This window comes from Hylobates moloch, unplaced genomic scaffold, assembly GCF_009828535.3.
Source record: "Hylobates moloch isolate HMO894 unplaced genomic scaffold, HMol_V3 SCAFFOLD_2, whole genome shotgun sequence".
Taxonomy (NCBI): Eukaryota; Metazoa; Chordata; class Mammalia; order Primates; family Hylobatidae; genus Hylobates; species Hylobates moloch.
The window spans coordinates 128,997,658-129,019,689 of record NW_026652277.1 but is presented as its reverse complement, the minus strand read 5'-3'; the positions used below and the strand labels follow the sequence as shown (position 1 = coordinate 129,019,689).

The window sequence follows — 22,032 nt, the reverse complement described above, 5'->3', positions numbered from 1 at the left end:
GCAGTAAAGAAGCTGAAAAGTCACACACACAACCAAATTTCATAAGACATGCAAAGGGCACAGGATCTGCACATGACTATGAGAACTACACCAAAAAACATTCTTCATAGAAAAAGCAATGGATGAAACCCATTCTGGTTTGGTGGAGTTCCATGACAAAACAAAGAAATTGTTGTTTCATTGCCAATTTCTCATGTTTAAAACCCAAACGTATAACTGATTTTGTCCTTGAAAAACTGCCTATAGAAGTTATGTTGTAGAAAATATTTCTCATTTTTATAGAACAATTTAAGCCACTTTGGGAGGCTGAAGCAGGCAGTTCACCTGAGGTCGGGAGTTTGAGACCAGCCTGACCAACATGGAGAAACCCCATCTCTACTAAAAAAATACAAAAATTAGCCTGGCGTGGTGGCACACGCCTGTAATCCCAGCTACCTGGGAGGCTGAGGCAGGAGAATCCCTTGAACCCGGGAGGTGGAGGTTGCAGAGAGCTGAGATCGTGCCATTGCACTCCAGCCTGGGCAACAAGAGCGAAACTCCATCTCAAAAAGAAAAAGGAAAGAAAAAAAAAAGAATTTAAGCATGTAAGTACATTTAATGAGCCATCGGGTGATGAGAGTAATTTTTGATAGGGGAAAAAAGGTGTAAAAAAGTACCTGTAGATAAACCTTCTTCACGCCAGGCACATAATCTGCAATCCGGCCAAAGAGCAGTCGTCCAACTCCTGAAGTGACGCCAATGCACATGAGAACAATCTCTTTATTTTTTTCATCTTGAAATCTTTCATTTACATGTTTCATCTATAGGCCAAAGAGAAAGAAACCACACTAAATATGGTAGAAAAACTTGACAAATCTGAGGCTTTGCATCAAATGCATTTGCTTCTCTGCAGTGTTATGGGCTTGCAACTTTTTCCAAATTTGAATATTTATGAAATTTGTCCTGTGGTAATTTTTCATGAAAACATATGAAAAAAAATTAACATGTTTTAGTTTTCATTTTTAAAAGCATTTTTAAGGCCGGGCATGGTGGCTCACACCTGTAATCCCAGCATTTTGAGAGGTCGAGGTGGGTGGATCACCTGAGGCCAAGAGTTCGAGACCAGCCTGGCCAACATGGTGAAACCTCATGTCTACTAAAAATATAAAAATTAGCCAGGCATGGTGGCGCCCGCCTGTAATCCCAGCTACTCAGGAGGCTGAGGCACGAGAATAGCTTGAACCCGGGAGGCGGAGGTTGCAGTGAGCTGATTGCACAACTGCACTCCAGCCTGGGCGACACAGCAAGACTCTTAAAAAAAAAGCATTTTTATAAGAGTTTTTATTTTTCAACAAAGGGTTAGAAGCATGCAATTGTAAGCTACACTGAGCCATTAGCTAAAGGAAGAGAACAGACATTTGAACATACCTGTTCTCTCAAGGTCGCCCAAGGACCCGTTACATTATCTGCTCCCTAAAAGATAGTTCAAGGGTCAATTCTGGAGTTTTATTTCTTCTAGGAGGACCTGAACCAAACTGACACCCCTGAAATGAGTTAGAACAGAGCGTCCAGAATAAAGCATAAGGTTCTCTACCTGTAAAGTTGCCTATTTGTGTAGCATTAGAACAGATTAAAATACAGGGGCAGCTTAACATAGCAGTTAAAAGATAAACCTCTAGAGAGGCAGACTGCTTGCGTTCAAGTCCTGGTTCTGTTCTTATCAGCCTTGTGGCTTTGGGTAAGTTCTTAACCTCTAGGGTTTCAGTTTGTCTGTAAAATGGAAATTGGAAAAGTACATACTTCAGAAATTGGTTACGAGGATTAAATAAAATGTCTGTGTAAAGAGCTTAGAACAGTATTTGGCACACAGTTAATAACAATCAGATATTAATTTTAGCTTTCTTTTTTTTTAAAGGACCTTTCTCTTCCACTTAGTGTACTTATAACAGAGACTACAGTGACCTGTGGGCCATAGATAGCCAGTGAGCATATTTTGTTTGACCTTTCCATAATGCCTGACAATCACCGTCCCCCACACCACACATTGGTCTGAGTTCTGGAAGTCTGCAAGCAAATTTCCCACCAAATACAACCACCCATATAGTGCCCATGTGGCAGTGAACACCCTTCCTGGGTGATATCTCTTTAAAACACTTCTCATTTTGCATTTTAAAAGCCCATTTATGTATCCCAACACCATCTCCTTTTTCTCTTCTCTTTCTAAACTATTAACTGTTTTCCCTAACTTCTGTGTTTTCATACTGGTCCAGAATAGTCCTCCTAAATATGGCTTTAATCTCATCAATTCCTTATTCAAAGGTGGCCCACTGCCTACATTTACACTCCTTAGTTTGGTATTCAAAGCTCTCCGTAATGTGTTGCTAATCCATCTTTGTACCTTTATTAACTACTGATCTTTGACTCAGAAGTAGAAAATTCATCTGACTTATAAGCCTGGATTAAAAAAAAGTAGAAAATTTAAATGTCTAAGGGCTCAGCGAAATAACAAAAGTAAAACAGGTTAATTGGAGAAAAAGGACATATACTTCAGTTGATTATTATCATATAGGTCTGCCAGGGTTGCCAAATCTACCTCTAGGAGCCCTTTAATTTAAAAGAAAAGTCAGAAATCCGGGTTTTGTGTGGAAATGTTGGCACCTAATTTAAATTTAGGACACTGTGTGATCCAGCTCTACAAAAGTCAAACAAAACACGTCTGCAAGCTGCATTAGGCCTGCTTTGATCTCAGCCCTAATCCCATCTGGCCCAGTAGGACAGGTTTATTCACAATGTCACTTAAACATGTTCTTATCTATCTACATTTCTGCTGCCTCTTCTACCCTCTTCAACTTCCTAACTTCTTGTTATTGTCAAAAGTTTTCATTTGGCACCTGAGGTATTCCATGTTCCTACCCAGCCCCGTTAATGTCTGTACACATTCTCTTAAGTAGATACTTCATGTAAAATTAGACATATCCACTCCTGTTTCAAAGGCACCTCAAAGTCAACAGGCCCTGTGCTGAACTCATCTCACCCTCACAAATTGCCTGCCCCCCATTTCAGTTAATACACTACTGTTAGCCCAACTACCCATGGCAGAAACTGACAGCTACCCTAGATTATTCCCTTTCCCTCTTCAAATCCAAGAGTCACCACTGAATCCTGATGATTTACTTTCTAAATCTCTCAGACTTGTTTCCTTTGGCCCACGTTCCTCATGGTATTTTAGTTCCATTCCTTTCACTCGTCACCGGGACCACTACAGCAGCTTTCTAACATGCTTCTTGCTTGAGCCCTCACTCCTAAATCTTTCCCCTCTAACCTATGTTCCCTGAGAACACCAGGTTAGGTTCAAAATGAACCTGTCTCAAACAAAAAAAAATAAGAGACGTTCTTTAGTATTCATAAAAGACTGAATCTACCAGGCATCTTTTTTTATGAAACTAAGAACACCTGTCTGTCAAATGACTATTATTCTTTATTAGTGGTTTATTATTTCCCCCTGCTCTACTTTGTAATCCTTAAAAGGAATAATAAGGTGAAATGTTTGAGGTATTTTGAAAGAATATAAATTGGGTAAATCCAAATTATGCTTAGGTGGGAACTTAGTTCTTCAACTAGAAGGGGCATTATTTTATTTATTTATTTATTTATTTGAGATGGAGTTTCACTGTCGCCCAGGCTGGAGTGCAGTGGCGCGATCTCGGCTCACTGCAACCTCCACCTCCCCGGTTCAAGCGATTCTCCTGCCTCAGCCTCCAGAGTGGCTGGGATTACAGGTGTGCACCACCACGCCCGGCTAATTTTTGTATTTTTAGTAGAGATGAAGTTTCACCGTGTTGGCCAGACTGGTCTCAAACTCCTGACCTCAAGTGATCTGCCTGCTTCGGCTTCCTAAAGTGCATGAGCCACCACACCGGGCCTAGAAGGGGCATTATTTAACCAAATTTTGTTACTGCCATGATTATCTAAATAAAGCAAGAACTTCAGCTTCTAATACTCCCTCCCTATTCCCACCAAGATCTGCAAACTAAAAAAGTTTCTTTGGCCAGTATGTGAGGGAATCTGGGGATGCTGGATCTCTGGATCCTTTCTCACTGAGACAGTAGTACCCAGGAGGTCTGGTATGTTCTACTTGTAGCCTGGGCCGTCCATGACTGCTGCTAACTGTTTTATAAATTTCTGCCCATCTATCATCCTCTGGAGACTGGCATGCACTTTATTTCGGTAGAAAGTGAATATAGGACAAAATGGATATTTCTAATAAAGAGTTGTCTAGATATGAAAATGTTGAGATTTTTTTCATACTTAATCTATTTTTTAAACCAATTTAAAGCTTATACTAGAGGTCACTGTCTACACGGGATAATATTATGCTGTAGAGCAGTTGTTTAAAGTTAACTTTAAAGATAAGTTAGACTTTATCTAAATGTATTAAGTGTCAGGAATTCATCTCCCTCTCTCTTTTTTTTTTTTTTTTTTTTTGATGGAGTGTCACTGTGTCACCCAGGCTGGAGTGCAGTGGCACGATCTCGGCTCACTGCAACCTCCGCCTCCCAGGTTCAAGCAATTCTCCTGCCTCAGCCTCCTGAGTAGCTGGGATTACAGGTGCCCACCACCACGCCCGTCTTATTTTTGTATCTTTAGTAGAGACGGGGTTTCACCATGTTGGTCAGGCTGGTCTCAAACTCCTGACCTCGTGATCCACCTGCCTCGGCCTCCCAAAGTGCTGGGATTACAGGTGTGAGCCACCATGCCCAGCCAGGAATTCATCTTTTATTTATGTTCTTAAACATCTGTTTAATCCTAGGTTGCACACTTCCAGGGGATTAACAAAACCTTGCTAATTGACATCTTCAACACTGACTGTGCCTGAAACATTTTTTCTGTTTGAGACAGAGTTTCACTCTGTTGCCCAGGCTGGAGTGCACTGGCGCAATCACAGCTCACTGCAGCCTTGACCTCCTGGGCTTAAACAATCCTCCTACCTCAGCCTCCCAAGTACCTGGGACCACAGGTACATGCCACCACACGCAGCTAATTTTTAAATCATTTTTGTAGAGACATGGTCTTGTTATGTTGCCCAGGCTGGTCTCAAACTGCTGGGCTTAAGCAATCCTCCACCCTTGACCTCCCAAAGTGCTGGAATTACAGGCATGAGCCACCACACCCAGCCCTGGGTAACTGTTTCTGACCAGCCAGCTGAAGGCAGGTTCCTTTCCCCTCACTAGAGCCCACAGACAGATCCTGTTTGAGAGGTCTCAGGCAGTAAGCTAAGAAAGTGATCATCTCACTGGAATGGCCTCAGCCCTGGCCTCTCTCCTCTCCACCTCTCTTACAGGGGAGCCACAGTGTAAGACATTTGGAGACATCAGATGGCGTTCTGACAAAGAAACTAAGGCAGAGTCCTCTAGCTCTCTCTCTTTTTTTTTTTTTTTGAGACGGAGTCTCGCTCTGTCGCCCAGGCTGGAGTGCAGTGGCGCAGTCTCGGCTCACTGCAAGCTCCGCCTCCCGGGTTCACGCCATTCTCTTGCCTCAGCCTCTCCGAGTAGCTGGGACTACAAGCGCCCGCCACCACGCCCGGCTAATTTTTTTGTATTTTTAGTAGAGACGGGGTTTCACCGTGATCTCGATCTCCTGACCTCGTGATCCGCCCGCCTCGGCCTCCCAAACCCAAAGTGCTGGGATTACAAGCGTGAGCCACCGCTCCCGGCCTCCTCTAGCTCTCATATATCAACCCCAGAGGAAGTTAAATGGGTGGCCACAGTACAAAAGCAGCTCTAATAAAGCCAACGAACATGCATTAGAAACTCAAGCTTCTCATCACCAAATGGTTTCACGATAGAAGAATGCCCAACAGAAGGGAATCCCCAGTCACTTTATTTACAGAAACCTGTGAAGCGCAGTGGTGGTATACACCTGCAAAGCAAGGATGCCATTGATCAAAAAGGTCCAATAATTACCTACTGTACTGTTTCCTAAGACTGTGTAATTTGGCCATGCCTTGATGGTCATTATCTTCCTCCTTTTAAGGGGGTGAATACTTTTTGTTTAATATCTTTTATGTAAGGTTTATGGAATTTATTAAATATGATAAAATACTGGTGCACACAAGTTAGACTATATATCTTTGGGGAGTCATAGTTTAAAAAGAAGGGGGGTTACTGGAGACTCTTCAAACAAAAGTAACTTTATTTCTGACAGAGGACTTGGAGTAACAGCTGACTGACAATTACAAAGTGCTAACAAAGGCTGTATACAGAGGCCAGGAAAGCAGGGCAAAAACAGGCCCGGGGAGGAGTGGAGACTGTGGGACTAAAATAACTACAACTGTCTTCTAGACAGAACTGAGCAAAACAACCCCTCTACCCCCAACCAATAGTTATCATCCACTGCTGCTGCAGTTAACTATGCTCTTTGGGAGATAAGATTTCAGTCACCCAGTCATCATCTGTATTCGTTTATAATGATTTTGATTCTCTCATCTCTGTTCTTCCTCATCAGATACACATCATCAAACTGAAAAGGGGTGGACAATGGCTAGGCATGTACACTCATTTTATGTCTAGGAGAATAAACTCTTTGGGGGAGGGAGGGGACCTGTATGTTTTACATTTACGTGGTACATCAAAAAATGGGATAATAAATGCTACATAATATTTACAGCAATTATGGAATTCAAACTGATTCTTTCAACTTCCTACTTTCCAATACGGACCCTAAGTTCAAAGCACTTTTACTCACTGCTATTCATACCAGAGATTGGCAGCTTCAGCTTGTTGTTTCTCATTTACTGCATTTTGGAGTAATTCTAAGAAAATATCCACCCAACATTTGAAAAGCTATTCCATAACTCTAGAAGACCATTCTGCCTAAATATACTTTTTTGAAAGGTAAACTCAAAAAGCCTGGGCCCTTTAAAAAAATAGACGTACATCTGAAAGAGAGTAGAAAGCCTGCAAGCATGGGTTAATGGATAATCTGAGTTTGTTGCAAATCAAAACTTAACACTACCCTTTGACTTAAAAGTAGGATGAACAGAAATCCTCTGAATGAAATGAGACAGTTTATTTTGTTTTCTTTCTTTCTTTTTTAAATGATTGTGTTTCCTCTAGCTGTGTTTTTGCTAGAGGAAGTAAATTAAAACAAGTGGGGCATTCCCTTAGGAAGTTTTGCATGAGCACTGTACACCAGCAAGCCGAGCAAGGTGATTAAAGGTGGAAGAAAATGAACTCCATAGATTTGAGTACATAAAATTAATCCCTTTACACCAGAAAACACTGAAATAAAACTTTATGGCCACTGATAGATATTCATTGATTAGACCAGCCCCAAAATGTCATCTTAGCTTAATTTGACCAACTGTGCCTTCAGACTAAAGTATCTCTAAGATGTGCACAGAGAAAAATTTCTTTGCTTGCCAACATTTTTAAGGACTGACATCTTTTGGTAGCCCAGTGTCTATTTTTCAATGATATTTCTGTTGTGGCTAAACTGTGGTACAGGTACCTGCCCCCTCCTCAGCAGCTGACCAGGTGGAGAACAGACCTTTGGCCTAACAGGACTGTAGAAGGCATGGGTGATTGGTTCTGTTTGTTTTTTTAAACAGCTGATCTTTCCATTTCATTAAGATGGGTTTCCATGGTGTAGATAATCACGCATGGCACTCTTAAGACATGAAAAAGGACTGGGAAGAAAGAAGTTTCTGGAGTGCAGATTATTTAATAGCTACCAAAGGGCAGAAAAAAGAAGAGTTCAGAAGGAAGAGATGGCTAGTGGTTTAAAAAACCTAATTTTGAAAACATTTCTAACTCTAAAAATTCTTTAAAAGCCTTTGTTATTTCTACTTGTTTTTAAAATAATTTTCCCTGGATTACAAACAAAACAAATAAACAGTCCATCTACAACATAGCATCATTTAGATAAGATCAAGATTTAGTAAAATGTCCTAGAGGAATTACCAACCAAAACCAGCTTGGATTTAGATGCCAGTTTAAATAATCCTGCCTTTTAGAAGTTTAAAGTAGACTTCATCTTAAAATAGAAAATAAATCACTAAGATTTTTAGGTAACTTGAAATTATTTAGTGGCTCTAAATAATTTCTGTGCCAGATATTTCACAAGTTATCAAAAATTGTTCTGTTCCTTCCTGAACAATGAAAGGTTTAATCTGTTAGTTTATTTAAATTTTTATTAATTCCACCTACATTCGGTTTTTTTTTTTTTGAGATGGCGTTTTGGTCTTGTCACCCAGGCTGGAATGCAATGGTGTGATCTCGGCTCACTGCAACCTCCACCTCCCGGATTCAAGCAATTCTCCTGTGTCAACCTCCCAAGTAGCTGGGATTACAGGTGTCCGCCACCATGCCCAGCTAATTTTGTATTTTTAGCAGAGACAGGGTTTCACCATGTTGCCCAGGCTGGTCTCAAACTCCTGACCTCAGGTGATCTGCCCACCTCAGCCTCCCAAAGCACTGGGACTACTGGCATGAGCCACCACACCCAGCCTAAATTCAAATTTGATTCTGAAGTTTCTTTCTTGGAGTTTCATTCTTGGCACACCAGATTTACTACTCTCAGATCCTTGGTTCCTGGCAAGTTTGAATGAACACAACAGACTGTGTCTATGCTGGTCATCAAGACGGCTCCTGAGGGCTCAGCCATGGTTGGCAGCCTACCTGCATGACTGACTGACTCCGATACTTTGGTAGAGCACTTTGAAGATATAAAAGTGGTTGCAAAGGCTCTGTAGATGTGGACTCCTATTTGTGATTCATGCTCCTTTGAGGTATCATGTACTTCCATGTTTTACATTTATTAAAAAACAAGAAAAGGGGACATGCTCTTTAAACTTATTCTTGGATTGATCTAGTGATAAAGTCACCTATCAGCTAAATGTGCATGCAAATGAACAGGTAGGTGTGGGTTATGGAGTGTCTAATCAATAGTGGAATTACAGTCATGTGCTACATAATAACATTTCTGGTCAAAGATGAACCACATATACAACAGCGATTCCATAAGATTATAATCCTGTACTTTTGCTGTATCTTTTCCACGTTTAGATACACAAAATACCACGTGTTACAACTGCCTACAGCATTCCGTGCAGTAACATGCTGTACAGGTTTGTAGCCTAGGAGCAATAGGCTCTACCTATGCCATATAGCATAGGGACGTAGTGACTACACCATGTAGGGTTGTCTAAGTACACTCTATGATGTTTGCACAACAATGACATTGCCTAAGGATGCATTTCTCAGAACATATCCTCATTGTTAAGAGATGCACGACTGTAGGTGAATTTGGAAAAATAGTCCAAAGTGAACAAATGCACCCAAGAAAAGGCTAGTTGAAATGATATTAAATTTTATAAGTTTAATATAGGCTTCTCTTTTTTTTTTTTTAGACAAAGCCTCGCTCGGTTGCCCAGACTGGAGTGCAGTGGCAGAATCTCAGTTCACTGCAACCTCCGCCCATGGGTTCAAGAGAGCTTCCTGCCTCAGCCTCCCGAGTAGCTGAGATTACAGGCATGTGCCACCATGCCCAGCTAGTTTTTGTATTTTTAGTAGAGATGGGGTTTCACCATGTTGCCCATGCTGGTCTCAAACTCCTGACCTCAAATGATCTGCCTGCCTTGGCCTCTCAAAGTGCTGCGATTACAGGCGTGAGCCACCATGCCTGGCCTAAGATAGGCTTCTGACATGGTTTGAATGTTTGTCCCTTCCATATCTCATGTTGAAATGTGATTCCCAATGTTGGAGGTGGGACCTGGTGGGAGGTGACTGGATTTTGGAGGTGGATCCATCACGAGTGGCTTAGCACCATTCCCTTGGTGATAAGTGAGTTATGGCTTGTGTTCACTAGAGATTGGGTTGTTTAAGAGTGTGGCAGCTCCCCACCCACACTCTTGCTCCCAGTCTCATCAAGTGACCTGCTGCTCCCACTCTGCTTTCGCCATGAGTAAAAGCTCCCCGAGACCTCATCAGAAAACTGAGCAGATGCTGGGGCCATGCTTCCTAAACAGCCTGCAGAATCATGAGCCAAATAAACCTCTTTTCTTTATAAATCATCCAGCCTCAGGTATTTCTTTACAGGAACACAAGAACCTAATACAGCTTCTTTTTAAAACAGAAAAAGATACATTCAGAAAGCATTATTTAAATCACTGGGATCTGAGGTAACTTGATAACTTATTTAATGACCTTGGCAATAGTGTCAATAAGCAACTATTCTGTAAATTCACAAAACTGGTTCTACCTTCTTCTGTTGGTTATTGAAATTTTAACTTGAAGATTTGATTTTTGAAAGAAACAAAGAAATTAGGCCATTTGTTCTTATTCAGCTTCCTAATTTTTCCCTTAATTCTAAAGTGAAGAAAAATGGATCCTTCCATGAAAATTCTACCTTCTTCGAACCTCTCTTCACTAAGATTTAGGCTAATGGTGTTGGCTAAAGTGCTACTTTGCCAAAGGCTCCTATCTATCTTTCTCTTTCCCTCAGTCTTTGGAAGGCATGACGTTCAGTCTTTTTTTATTAATCCTAAGAGCCATCTAATTGCTGGCTCAAATTTGCATCCATAAATCTAATTTGTTTTTACCTGAATGAAGATTAAAATTTGTTGAGTAGGCCTAGATCAGCTTTCCTTCCACTGTTATCATTTCCACATATTTCTGATATTGTCTATCCCAACTGTTCCTTTTCTTATTCTTATTGCAGAGTTCTGGCGTGGAGGTTGGGGAAATGAAATTAATATTAGTCTCTTGGTATCCGTGGGGAACTGAACCCAGCACCTCCTCAGATACCCATATCTATGGATGCTCAAGTCCCCGATATAAAATGGTGTATTATTTGCATGTAACCTATGTATATCCTCCTGTATACTTTAATTAATCTCTAGATTACTTATAATAACCAATACAATGTAAATGCTATGTAAATGATTATTCTGCATTTTTATATTTCAATGCTCTACACAGAGAAACTTCTCTAGTAACAAACTATGATCCCCAGAAATGGTCCTTGAAAGTAGTCTCCTGTTGTTGTTGTTTGTAGAGATGTAATCTTGCCATGTTACCCAGGCTGATCTCAAACTCCTGAGCACAAGCAATCCTCCCACCTTGGCCTCTCAAAGTTCTGGGATTACAGGCATAAGCCACTGAGCCCAGCCTGTATTTTGTTTTTAATCTGTGTTCTTTTTTATTGTTTTTGTTTTGAGATGGGGTCTCGCTGTTGCCTAGGCTGGAGTGCAGTGGCACAATCACGGCTCACTGCCACCTCAACCCCCCAAGTAGCTGGGACCATGGGCACATGACACTATGCTCAGCTAATTTTTATTTTTATTTTTTTGAGACGGAGTCTCACTCTGTCACCCAGGCTGCAGTGCAGTGGTGAGATGTTGGCTAACTGCAACCTCTGTTTCCCGGGTTCAAGCAATTTTCCCTGCCTCAGCCTCCTGAGTAGCTGGGACTATAGGCAGCTGCCATCATGCCTGGCTAATTTTTGTATTTTTAGTACAGACAGGGTTTCGCCATGTTGGCCAGTCTGGTCTTGAACTCCTGACCTCAAGTGATCTGCCTGCCTCAGCCTCCCAAAGTGCTGGAATGCTCAGCTAATATTTTAATGTTTTTGTAGAAATGGCACCTCACTATGCTGCCCAGGCCAGTGTTTTTTTATTGTTTTTTTCCCCCAAATATTTTCAATCCATGGTTGAATCCAAGGATGTGGAACCTTGGATATAGAGGACTGCCTATATTTTAAATATGTTTAGTTTTGTCTGGTAATTATACAGTCAGTGTTCAGGAGGAAAAGGACCACACCCTGGTAGGAGGACAGATAAGAAAATGCAAGGCCTGTGTACTCTGGATTAAAGCAGCCTACAGAGCAGAGAGAAAACTTCTTTGGACTGGGAATCAGATGGCCTTGGCATGGTAGGGAAAGAAATGTCTTTGGAGTCAAATTATGAACTCTACTCCTTATTGAGGCTAAAATCTTGGGCATCAGTTTCCCAGTCTCAAACACCACACATTGGTTCACAATTTGGTTCATAATTTAGGCAGCAACACCTCATTAGGGTTGTTTTGGAAATTTGTGGGGACTATTTTTATTTTTTTGATATACTTTCACCCAAGCAGTAACTTTTCTTAATTTTTTATCGTGATAAATTCCTATCTCATAAAATTTGCCATTTTAACCATTTTAAGTGTACTATATTAAGTACATTTACATTGTTGTACAACTGTCACCACCATTCAGCTCCAGAACTTTTCATTTTCTCAAGCTGAAACTCTGTACCCATTAAATAACTCCTCATTTCCCCCTCCCCTTGGAAACCACCATACAACTTTCAGTATTTATGAATGTGACTGCTCTGGGTATCTCATCTAAGTGACACCATACAGTATTCGTGCTTTTGTGCCTGGAGTATTTCACTTGGTGTAATGTCCTCATGGTTCATCCATGTTGTAGCACGTATCCCAAGCATTACCCTACTTATTTCTCCTTTCTGTAACAAGTGGAACATTACTGATTTTTAAAAATATTATGTATATAGGTAGTTTTCTTTTTTTATTTTTCTAAAATCAAAGACAAGGCCTGGAATATAGAGGTCTTCTTATCTAGGCATTTTATTTCAGGAGAGAAAAGGAGGCACCGAGTATGACACTGCTTTGGGTACATTACAGGGTTACTGTGAAGGTGAAAGAGATGCAGAGTTGAGAAAGTGCCTCACAAGGAAGCGGGGATGGTGGGGACATTAGGTGATTCCTAATCCTGGACAATTCCAACCCCATAATTCAGAACAGCTCTGAGGGCTCAAGAGCCTAGCAAGGAAATACCTGGCAGAAAAAAGCAATTAATGCTTGAGGAATCAACAGGGAGCTAAGAATTGTCCTCTGAGAAAATGCTGAAAAGGACAAGGTCAGGAACTGAAAAGTCCCTGAGAGAGCTCCTGAAGAGTAAGGAGCATATAAAAGAAAACATGTGTTCACAGAAGCAGAGATAACAAGTTGGGACAGGGACATTTGGTTTATTATTGAGGATATTATAATGCTTCATAAATTCAATCATCAATATGTGGCAGCATTCTAAATCCCACTGATATGTATGTGGGTCAAGAGGGGCGTGGGTATCTGTTAACCTACTTGTTGGGTGATGTTCACACTCAGACACCCCATTCTTCTGGAAGCAGCAGCTGGGAGATGGCACAAAGCACAGGGCATTGTTTTACCCCAGCAAGACTGACTATACCTCTTGGCATCCATTTCCACACCTTTAAGTTATTTCACATTGAAACTACTCTAGATAATTATAAAATCACTTTTATTTCTATTATTTAAGGTTTAAACCTTACCTTGTCATTAACTATATGTGTGTGACCTGAGAAAGTCTCTTAACTAACTCTTCTCCCTGCAAGATGGAGATAAAACTGTTCTCACCTTATTATACATTGAAGAACAAAGAAAAAAAGCACTTGAAGAACATAAAGTGCTATTAGTAAAATAGTCGTGAGTAGAGAAATTAGTAGACCTTGTACTCTACCAGCCTATAAGCTCACCTAGCCTATAAATTCAACTTGAAATCAGCTAAAAAAGAAAAAAGAAAAGAGAAAAGAAAGATTGAGTGCCAGGCACATGCTAGGTGCTGGGGCTAGAGCAATGAAGAGAAGACGCTCTCCCTACCCTTGTGGAGTGTTCAGTCTACCCTACCCATTTCTTCCTTAGCATTTCCTGAGGTGTTAGGACACTTCTCACACAAAACTCCCCAATGTACCAATGTATTTTGTAGATAAATCCACAGTTTTCACCAGCCTTTTCCATACTTACATAGACTATATTACCCAATATAAGGCCTAACAAAAATACACTACCGCTGTTTTTCAATTTAAGTTAAAATTAGATATTTTCAAATATTTGTGGGTTTATTTCTCTCTCACAAATTTAAAATCTTTCAGAAGTTTGGGGCCTACATTACAGGGATAACTTTCACCCCTGAGTAATCCATGAATCATTTCTAAAAACCACTATTCAATTATCTATAAATATTTATTTTTGGCTAAGTATAATTTGGAAACACAGGACAAACTTGGTCTACCTTACCATAAGCAGCAGCTTTGTTTTAGTTTATTTCTCCATGATCAGTTCTCTGGATTTCTTCTGTATTATTACCTCTTCTCTCAAGTTCCTATGCTAGTATATTATATTTTGAAAAGAAAAAACTAGCTTGTTTTGATGAAAGTGTTCTGTAAATATTAAACGTCCCCATGAATGAGTCAACAAGCGGTCAGAGAAATAAAGATCCTTATTCATCTCAAGTAGGAGAATGCTGGTGAATACTGCCTAAGGCACAAAAACTGATAAATGGGCAAATTATCACTGACCTGAATAGTCAAATTGCAGCAGATGTTGAGATCTGAAGGAAAATAAATGCAAGGTTAGAAAAGCTAGAAAAAAACAAGAAAAGCATAGGCATCATTGAAAAAAATCTGAGAAAAAGTAGGGACAAAGTGAAGGAGAGAAGGTGTCTTAATCATTCACTGTAATAGCCACATGAGGCCGGGAGTGATGGCTCACATCTGTAATCCCAGCACTTTGGGAGGCCATGTGGGAGGATGGCTCATGCCCAGGAGTTTGAGACTAGCCTGGGCAACATACTGAGACTTCATCTCAAAAAAAGGCAATAAGAAGAATAACCACATGAGAACTAAGTAACGCAAGTGTATTATTAGAAGAGATAAGTAGTTAATAAAGTATATAATATGGGTTGGCTGTGTTCCCATCCAAATCTCATCTTGAATTGTAACTCCCATAATCCCCATGTGTCCTAGGAGGGACCTGGTGGGACGTAATTGAATCATGGGGGTGGGTTTTTCCTGTGCTGTTCTCATGATAGTGAATAAGTCTCATGAGATCTGATGGTTTCATAAAGGGCAGTTCCTCTGCATGCACACTCTTGCCTCCTGCCATGTAAGACATGGTTTTGCTCCTCCTCCACCTTCCACCATGATTGTGAGGCCTCCCCAGCCATATGGAACTGTGAGTCCATTAAACCTCTTTTCTTTATAAATTACCCAGTCTCGGGTATGTCTTTATTAGCAGCATGAGAACAGACTAATACAGTAAATTGGTACTGGGTAGTGGGGTGCTGCTGTAAAGATACCCAAAAATGTGGAAGCAACTTTGGAACTAGGTAACAGGCAGAGGTTGGAACAGTCTGGAGGGCTCAGAAGAAGATAGGAAAATGTGGGAAAGTTTGAAACTTCCTAGAGACTTGGAGGGCTCAGAAGAAAGGGAGATGTAGGAAAGTTTGGAACTTCCTAGAGACCTGTTGAATGTCTTCTGAGGTGGTCTCAGATGGAGATGAGAAATTTGTTGGGAACTGGAGTAAAGGTCACACTTGCTATACAAAGAGACTGGTGGCATTTTGTCCCTGCCCTAGAGATCTGTGGAACTTTGAACTTGAGAGGATGATTTGGGGTACCTGGTGGAAAAAATTTCTAAGCAGCAAAGGGTTCAAGAGGAAGCAGAGCATAAAAGTTTGGAAAATTTGCAGCCTGACGATGCAACAGAACCATAAAAACCTTAGAAGAAAACCTAGGCAATACCATTCAGGACATAGGCATGGGCAAAGGCTTCATGACTAAAACACCAAAAGCAATGGCAACAAAAGCCAAAATTGACAAATCAGATCTAATTAAACTAAAGCGCTTCTGCACAGCCAAAGGAACTACCAGCAGAGTGAACAGGCAACCTACAGAATGGGAGAAAATTTTTGCAGTCTATCCATCTGACAAAGGGCTAATATCCAGAATCTACAAGGAACTTAAACAAATTTACAAGAAAAAAACAAACAGCCCCATCAAAAAGTAGGTGAAGGATATGAACACTTTTCAAAAGAAGACATTCATGCAGCCAATGAACATATATATAAAAAAAAGATCATCGTCACTGGTCATTGGAGAAATGCAAATCAAAACCACAGTGAGATACCATCTCATGCCAGTTAGAATGGCAATCATTAAAATGTCAGGAAACAACAGACGCTGGAGAGGATGTGGAGAAATAAAAACGCTTTTACACTGTTGGGAGTGTAAATTACTTCAACCATTGTGGAAGACAGTGTGGCAATTCCTCAGAGAACTAGAACCAGAAATACCATTTGACCCAGCAATCCCATTACTGTGTATATATCCAAAGGATTATAAGTCATTCTAATATAAAGACACATGCACACATATGTTTATTGCAGCACTATTCACAATAGCAAAGACTTGGAACCAACCCAAATGCCCATCAATGATAGACGGGATAAAGAAAAAGTGGCACATATACACCATGGAATACGATGCAGCCATAAAAAAGGATGAGTTCATGTCCTTTGCAGGGACATGGATGAAGCTGGAAACCATCATTCTCAGGAAACTAAAACAGGAACAGAAAACCAAACACCACATGCTCTCACTCATAAGTGGGAGTTGAACAATCAGAACACATGGACACAGGGAGGGGAACATCACACTCCAGGGCTGGTCAGGGGAGTGGGGGGCTACAGGAGGGATAGCATTAGGAGAAATACCTAATGTAGATGACAGGTTGATTGGTACAGCAAACCACCATGGCACATGTATACCTATGTAACAAACCTGCACGTTCTGCACATGTATGCCATAACTTGAAGTATAATAATAAAAAAAGAAGAAGAAAAAGAAAAACCCATTTTCTGGGGAGAAGTTCAAGCCAGCTGCAGAAATTTGCAGAATTTGCACAAGTGACAAGAAGCTCAATGTTAATTGCCAAGACAATGGTGAAAATGTCCCCAAGGCATGTCAGAGACCTTCAACATAGCCCTTCCCATCACAGGCCTGGAGGCCTAGAAGGAAAAAATAGTTTCATGGGCCAGGCCCAGAGCCCCCCTGCTGTGTGACCCTCCTGCTGTGTGCAGCTTAGGGACTTAGTGTACTGTATCCTAGCTGCACCAGCCATGGCTAAAAGGGGCTAAGGTACAGCTCAGGCCATGGCTTCAGAGGGTGCAAGCCCCAAGCCTTGGCAGCTTCCACATGGTGTTGAGTCTGTGGGTGCACAGAAATCAAGAATTGAGGTTTGGGAACCTCCACCTAGATTTCAGAGGATGTATGGAAATGCCTGGATGTCCAGGCAGAAGTTTGCTGCAGGGGCGGGGCCCTCATGAAGAACCTCTGCTAAGGCAGTGTGGAAGGGAAATGTGGGATTGGAGCCCCTACACAGAGTGGGGCACTGCCTAGTGGAGCTATGAGAAGAGGGCTACCATCCTCCAGACCCCAGAATGGTAGATCCACTGACAGCCTACACTGTGCATCTGGAAAAGCTGCAGACACTCAATGCCAGCCCATGAAAGCAGCCAGAAGGGGGCCTGTACCCTGCAAAGCCACAGGGGCAGAGCTTCCCAAGGCCATGGGAGAACACCTCTTGCATCAATGTGCCCTGAATATGAGACATAGAATCAAAGAAGATCGTTTTGGAACTTTAAGGTTTAATGACTGCTCTATTGGATTTCAGACTTGCATGGGGCCTGTAGCCCCTTTGTTTTGGCCAATTTCTCCCATTTGGAATGGGTGTATTTACCCAATGCATGTACCCCTATTGTATCTAGGAAGTAACTAACTTGTTTTCGATTTCACAGATTCATAGGCAGAGGGGACTTGCCTTGTCTCAGATGAGACTCTGGACTGTGGACTTTTGAGTTAATGCTGAAATGAGTTAAGACTCTCAGGGACTATTGGGAAGGCATAATTGGTTTTGAAATGTGAGGACATGAGATTTGGGAGGAGCCAGGGGCAGAATGATATGGTTTGGCTGTGTTCCCTACCCAAATTTCATCTTGAATTGTAGCTCCCATAATCCCCACATGTCGTGGGAGCAAGCTGGTGGGAGGTAATTAAATCATGGGGGCAAGTTTTTCTTGTGCTATTCACATGACAGTGAATAAGTCTCATGTGATCTGATGGTTTTATAAAGGGCAGTTCCTCTGCACATACTCCCTTGCCTGCCACCATGTAAGACATGCCTTTGCTCCTCCTCCATCTTCCACCATGACTGTGAAGCCTCCCCAGCCATGTGGAACTGTGAGTCCATTAAACCTCTTTTTCTTCATAAATTACCCAGTCTCGGGTAAGTCTTTATTAGCAGTGTGAAAACAGACCAATGCAGTATATGAAGAAAAAACAATGATTGGGTCCTACAGCAAAGTATGCAAGACATTTTCATTTTTGACATGCAGATTTTTAATAATACATCAATTAAAAATAAGTTGGATAAAAAAATCCAACTCTTGATTGGCCTTAGAGACTTGAGAAATTCTGTTATAGGCCTCCCAAGGGCAATAGAAAGCTGTCTTATTTTTGTACCTTCAAAGTACCTTATACTACCCTTTACCCAAAGGATGTACTTACTATCAGCTTTTCAATGAGGTTGTCCCTGACTGGCCAAAGTTGTCTCTTACCATCTCTTACCATCACTTTCCATCTCAATTTGTTTCCTTTGAAGAAAATATCATTATTTGAAAACTACTTTGTTTCTTTATGAACTTACTTGTTTATTGAGCTGTGTGTGAGAAAGCATCTGTTCTTAGCATTGTATCCCCACATCTAGAATGTCTATGGCATACAACAGATACTCAAATGAATGCTTGAATCTGTTGAACTGATTTATAATTAGAGCAAGTCAAACAACATTAATTAAGGTTGCCATTAGGATAAATTGGAAATCTATCCTAATGGCAACTCTGTTACTTAACTGTGCAACCTTAGGCAAACCTTTTAAACCTCTCTGAGCCTCAATGTTCTTATCTATTAGTAGGAGAACCACTATTAGTACTGCTTTCCTTATAAAAGGTTACCATGAGAGTTGAATCAGAAAATGTATATGTGCATAAATATCTTCATAGCCTTTTTGGAAGTTAATTGCGAAGGGAATGAATGAATGAATAAAGGAAACATTTCCAGGCCACATAACAACAACAAAAATACAAGAAATACATATAGGGATTGAGAGTAAATTTAATCAGCACACATGAATCTCAGTGGGTAAATTATCATATGTAGATTAATAAAGGCTGAGTACAGTGGCTCATGTCTGTGATCCCAGCACTTGGAGAGGCTGAGACAGGAGGATCACTTGACACCAGGAGTTCAAGGCCAGTCTAAGCAACATAGCAAGACCCTGTCTCTAAATATATATATACATCCTTGTGTCAAGGAAATGTTATAACTCTATTTTTGAATGAAAAATAGAAAAACAAAATTACTTAAATTTGAAAATTTTGATGAAAAAGCAATGTGATTACTCTTTATTTTACAAAGTAGCAAAGCATTCTGCATAGTTAAGAAAAAGGAAAAAGGAAAGAAGGGAGGGAGGGAAGAAAGAAGGAAGGGAGGAAGGGAGGGAGAGAGGGAGAGAGAAAGTAAATGAAACTTTTCAACCCTAGTATTTAAGACTCTAGGCCAAAAAAAATTAACATTTTAAGTCTTTCTATTTTAATTGGTTGCAGTGCTAAGAAGACTGAGATAGGGCAACTCTTCAGTTACATAACTCCATTTTAAATCAATAAAAAAGTTTCCAGCACTCTGTAACCATCATCCACCAGGCTGGGGACAAGACTTCGCTTCTGTCAGAACCTTATAGTGAACAGAGATAAACACAACCAACCAACAGAGATAAACCAACCAACATGAAGGAGAGGTCACCTTCAGCAGCCCATTCCTGGCCCAGTGTACAGTGAACTTTGATTTATAAGGATACTACTGTGAGCCTTGCATTGTCAGGGACAATCTGCCGCAAAACAACCTTGTCCCTGAGCTCCAAATAGATCCATGAAAGAAAGACAACAAAGCCAGTTGCAATTGCTCTTGGCAACTCTGAGAAAATGGATCATGTCAAAATGGCAAAGCAACCTCCTGATTGGGAAATGAACCCTATGAGTTGACCACGGTTAGGAGAGAAACTAATTTCACTCCTCTAATAATTTTGTTTCTACATACACATTCTGTTTCTATGTACATATTTATAGGCTAGGCTGTAATAAGCTTCCATTTATTTTCCATGGATGTTCTTGGGTGTTACACCCAGTTCTGCTACTTTTATAACTGTCGCTTTTGGCAAGTAACTTAACCATTCCATGCCTTAGTTCCTTTACCTTTCTTTTTTTGGGTAGCAGGGGGAGGAGTGCAACTACCTGACCTGTACAATGCCTTTCAGGTCCTAAGTTACTGTTATACTTTTTTGGCAGGCACTTAAGTATTTTATTTAAAAGCCACACTTTTAAGAAGACCCAAGCTCAAGCCCTGGCTGCACCACGTACCATCCTTGCAACCCTGAGCAAGTTGTTTCACCACCCCAAATCTGGTTCTTTTCTTGCTAGATAGAAGCCCTGATATTGCCCATTTCACATGGTGGTCCTGAGACTCCAATGAGAGATAATGTGGAAGCATCTTATAGACTAAAATGTTAATAAAAATGTTAACTAAAATGTTAAATAAAAAAGAAATGCGGGAAATAAATGTTATATTTGTCTAAAAGAAACCTGTGGTTTTCAAAGCACGCCATTGCATGGGTTGGAGGACTGGGCAAAAATCTTAAACTATGCTCTGAAGACTAGATGTTGCCATTGTTCTTACAATTTTACTTCAAAAAAGCATCAATTCAATTTAACATGGATACAGAGATATAGGGATTGCATAACAGAGATATAGGGATTCCATGTTTGCAATTATACACCTCCAACTTGGTGTGCATTGCCCTTTAAATGAGCACTTTTACAATCTATTATGAGGGAATATAAACTTTCTAATTACAAGTAAGCTGCCCAAGGGGAGAGGGGCAAAAGAGCCAGAGATATAATGATAGGGATAGAAAGGGGGGAAAGCATAGGGGGAAACAGGCGCTACATGGGCAGCTGAGGGTTAACACATCAGCAATGCACAGCCCCTAGAACTTTGTTTGGGTGCTGAAGACCCTTCTTGATAGCATGAATACATAAGAAGGTCTGCTTACCCTTATGCTCTATGATCCTTAGAGTTAGTGATTGCAAGGGCTTCTCCCAAAGGATGCTCTAAACATTGAAGGTAAGAAATGTACTCTCAATGGATCAGACAACTCTCTCCACAACCCAAAGCCACCTTGTAAATGTCAGGCAAAAGCCATTTAGTATAGCCTCACAAGGGGAAGATTCTTCAAATTAAGATTTCTATTTCTATTCATCCCATATCAAAACAATTTATTTTCTAGTTGATATAAAAACATGGAAGGACCCTTATCTAATTGGCTAATTTAGGTTCCTCAAACTTGAACAAACTTTAATTTGATTAATAATCCAAGGATTTGAGACATGCCAATGTCCATATTGGAAATGAAATTTGAGATGATTCAAAGTATACTGCATTTTGTCAAATAAAACCTGAGACACATGCAAAATAAAATGAAAAACCTAGTGAAGGCCAGATGCAGTGGCTTGCACCTGTAATCCCAGTGCTTTGGCAGGGAGCCAAGGCAGGAAGACTGTTTGAGCACAGAAGTTTGAGACCAGCCTGGGCAATGTGGTGAGAACCCTGTCTCTATAAAAAATTTAAAAATTAGCCATGTGTGGTGCTGTGCACCTGTGGTCCTAGCTACTTGGGAGGCTGAGGTGGGAGGATTGCTTGAGCCCAGGAGGTCGAAGCTACAGTGAGGTGTGATTACACCCCTGCATTCCAGCCTGGACAAGAGAGTGAGACCTTGTCTTAAAAAAAAAAACCCACTGGTGAAATTTACACATTAACAAGAGGGAACAGTTTTCCAACACACTAATTCTTTAGAGCTCTCTCAGGAGACTAATGATCCACCAGTGGCCTCGGAGCATTTATATGTGACTAAATTTCAAGCAGTTTACCTTTTTCCATTTTCCTACAATAGTATTTATGTTAATCAAATACAGGATAGATCTTGCTATAAATTTGTACATGTCCATTTTTGTTCTTCTGCTATGCTTAATGTTTACTGTAGAAAGCAAAATTGAACACAAAGCTATGTATGGTCCATGTTCTGC

The 22,032-nt window shown here is 40.7% G+C and overlaps 1 protein-coding gene across 1 annotated transcript in view; it reads right to left on the bottom strand.

Annotated features, from left to right (window-relative positions):
* SLC16A10 (solute carrier family 16 member 10) overlaps positions 1-22,032 on the bottom strand; it is a 164,637-nt gene that overhangs the window by 23,793 nt on the left and 118,812 nt on the right. Inside the window, exon 4 of the mRNA XM_032156733.1 lies at positions 657-800. Within this exon, the coding sequence (XP_032012624.1) occupies positions 657-800 (144 nt within the window). The remainder of the gene's footprint in view (positions 1-656; positions 801-22,032) is intronic.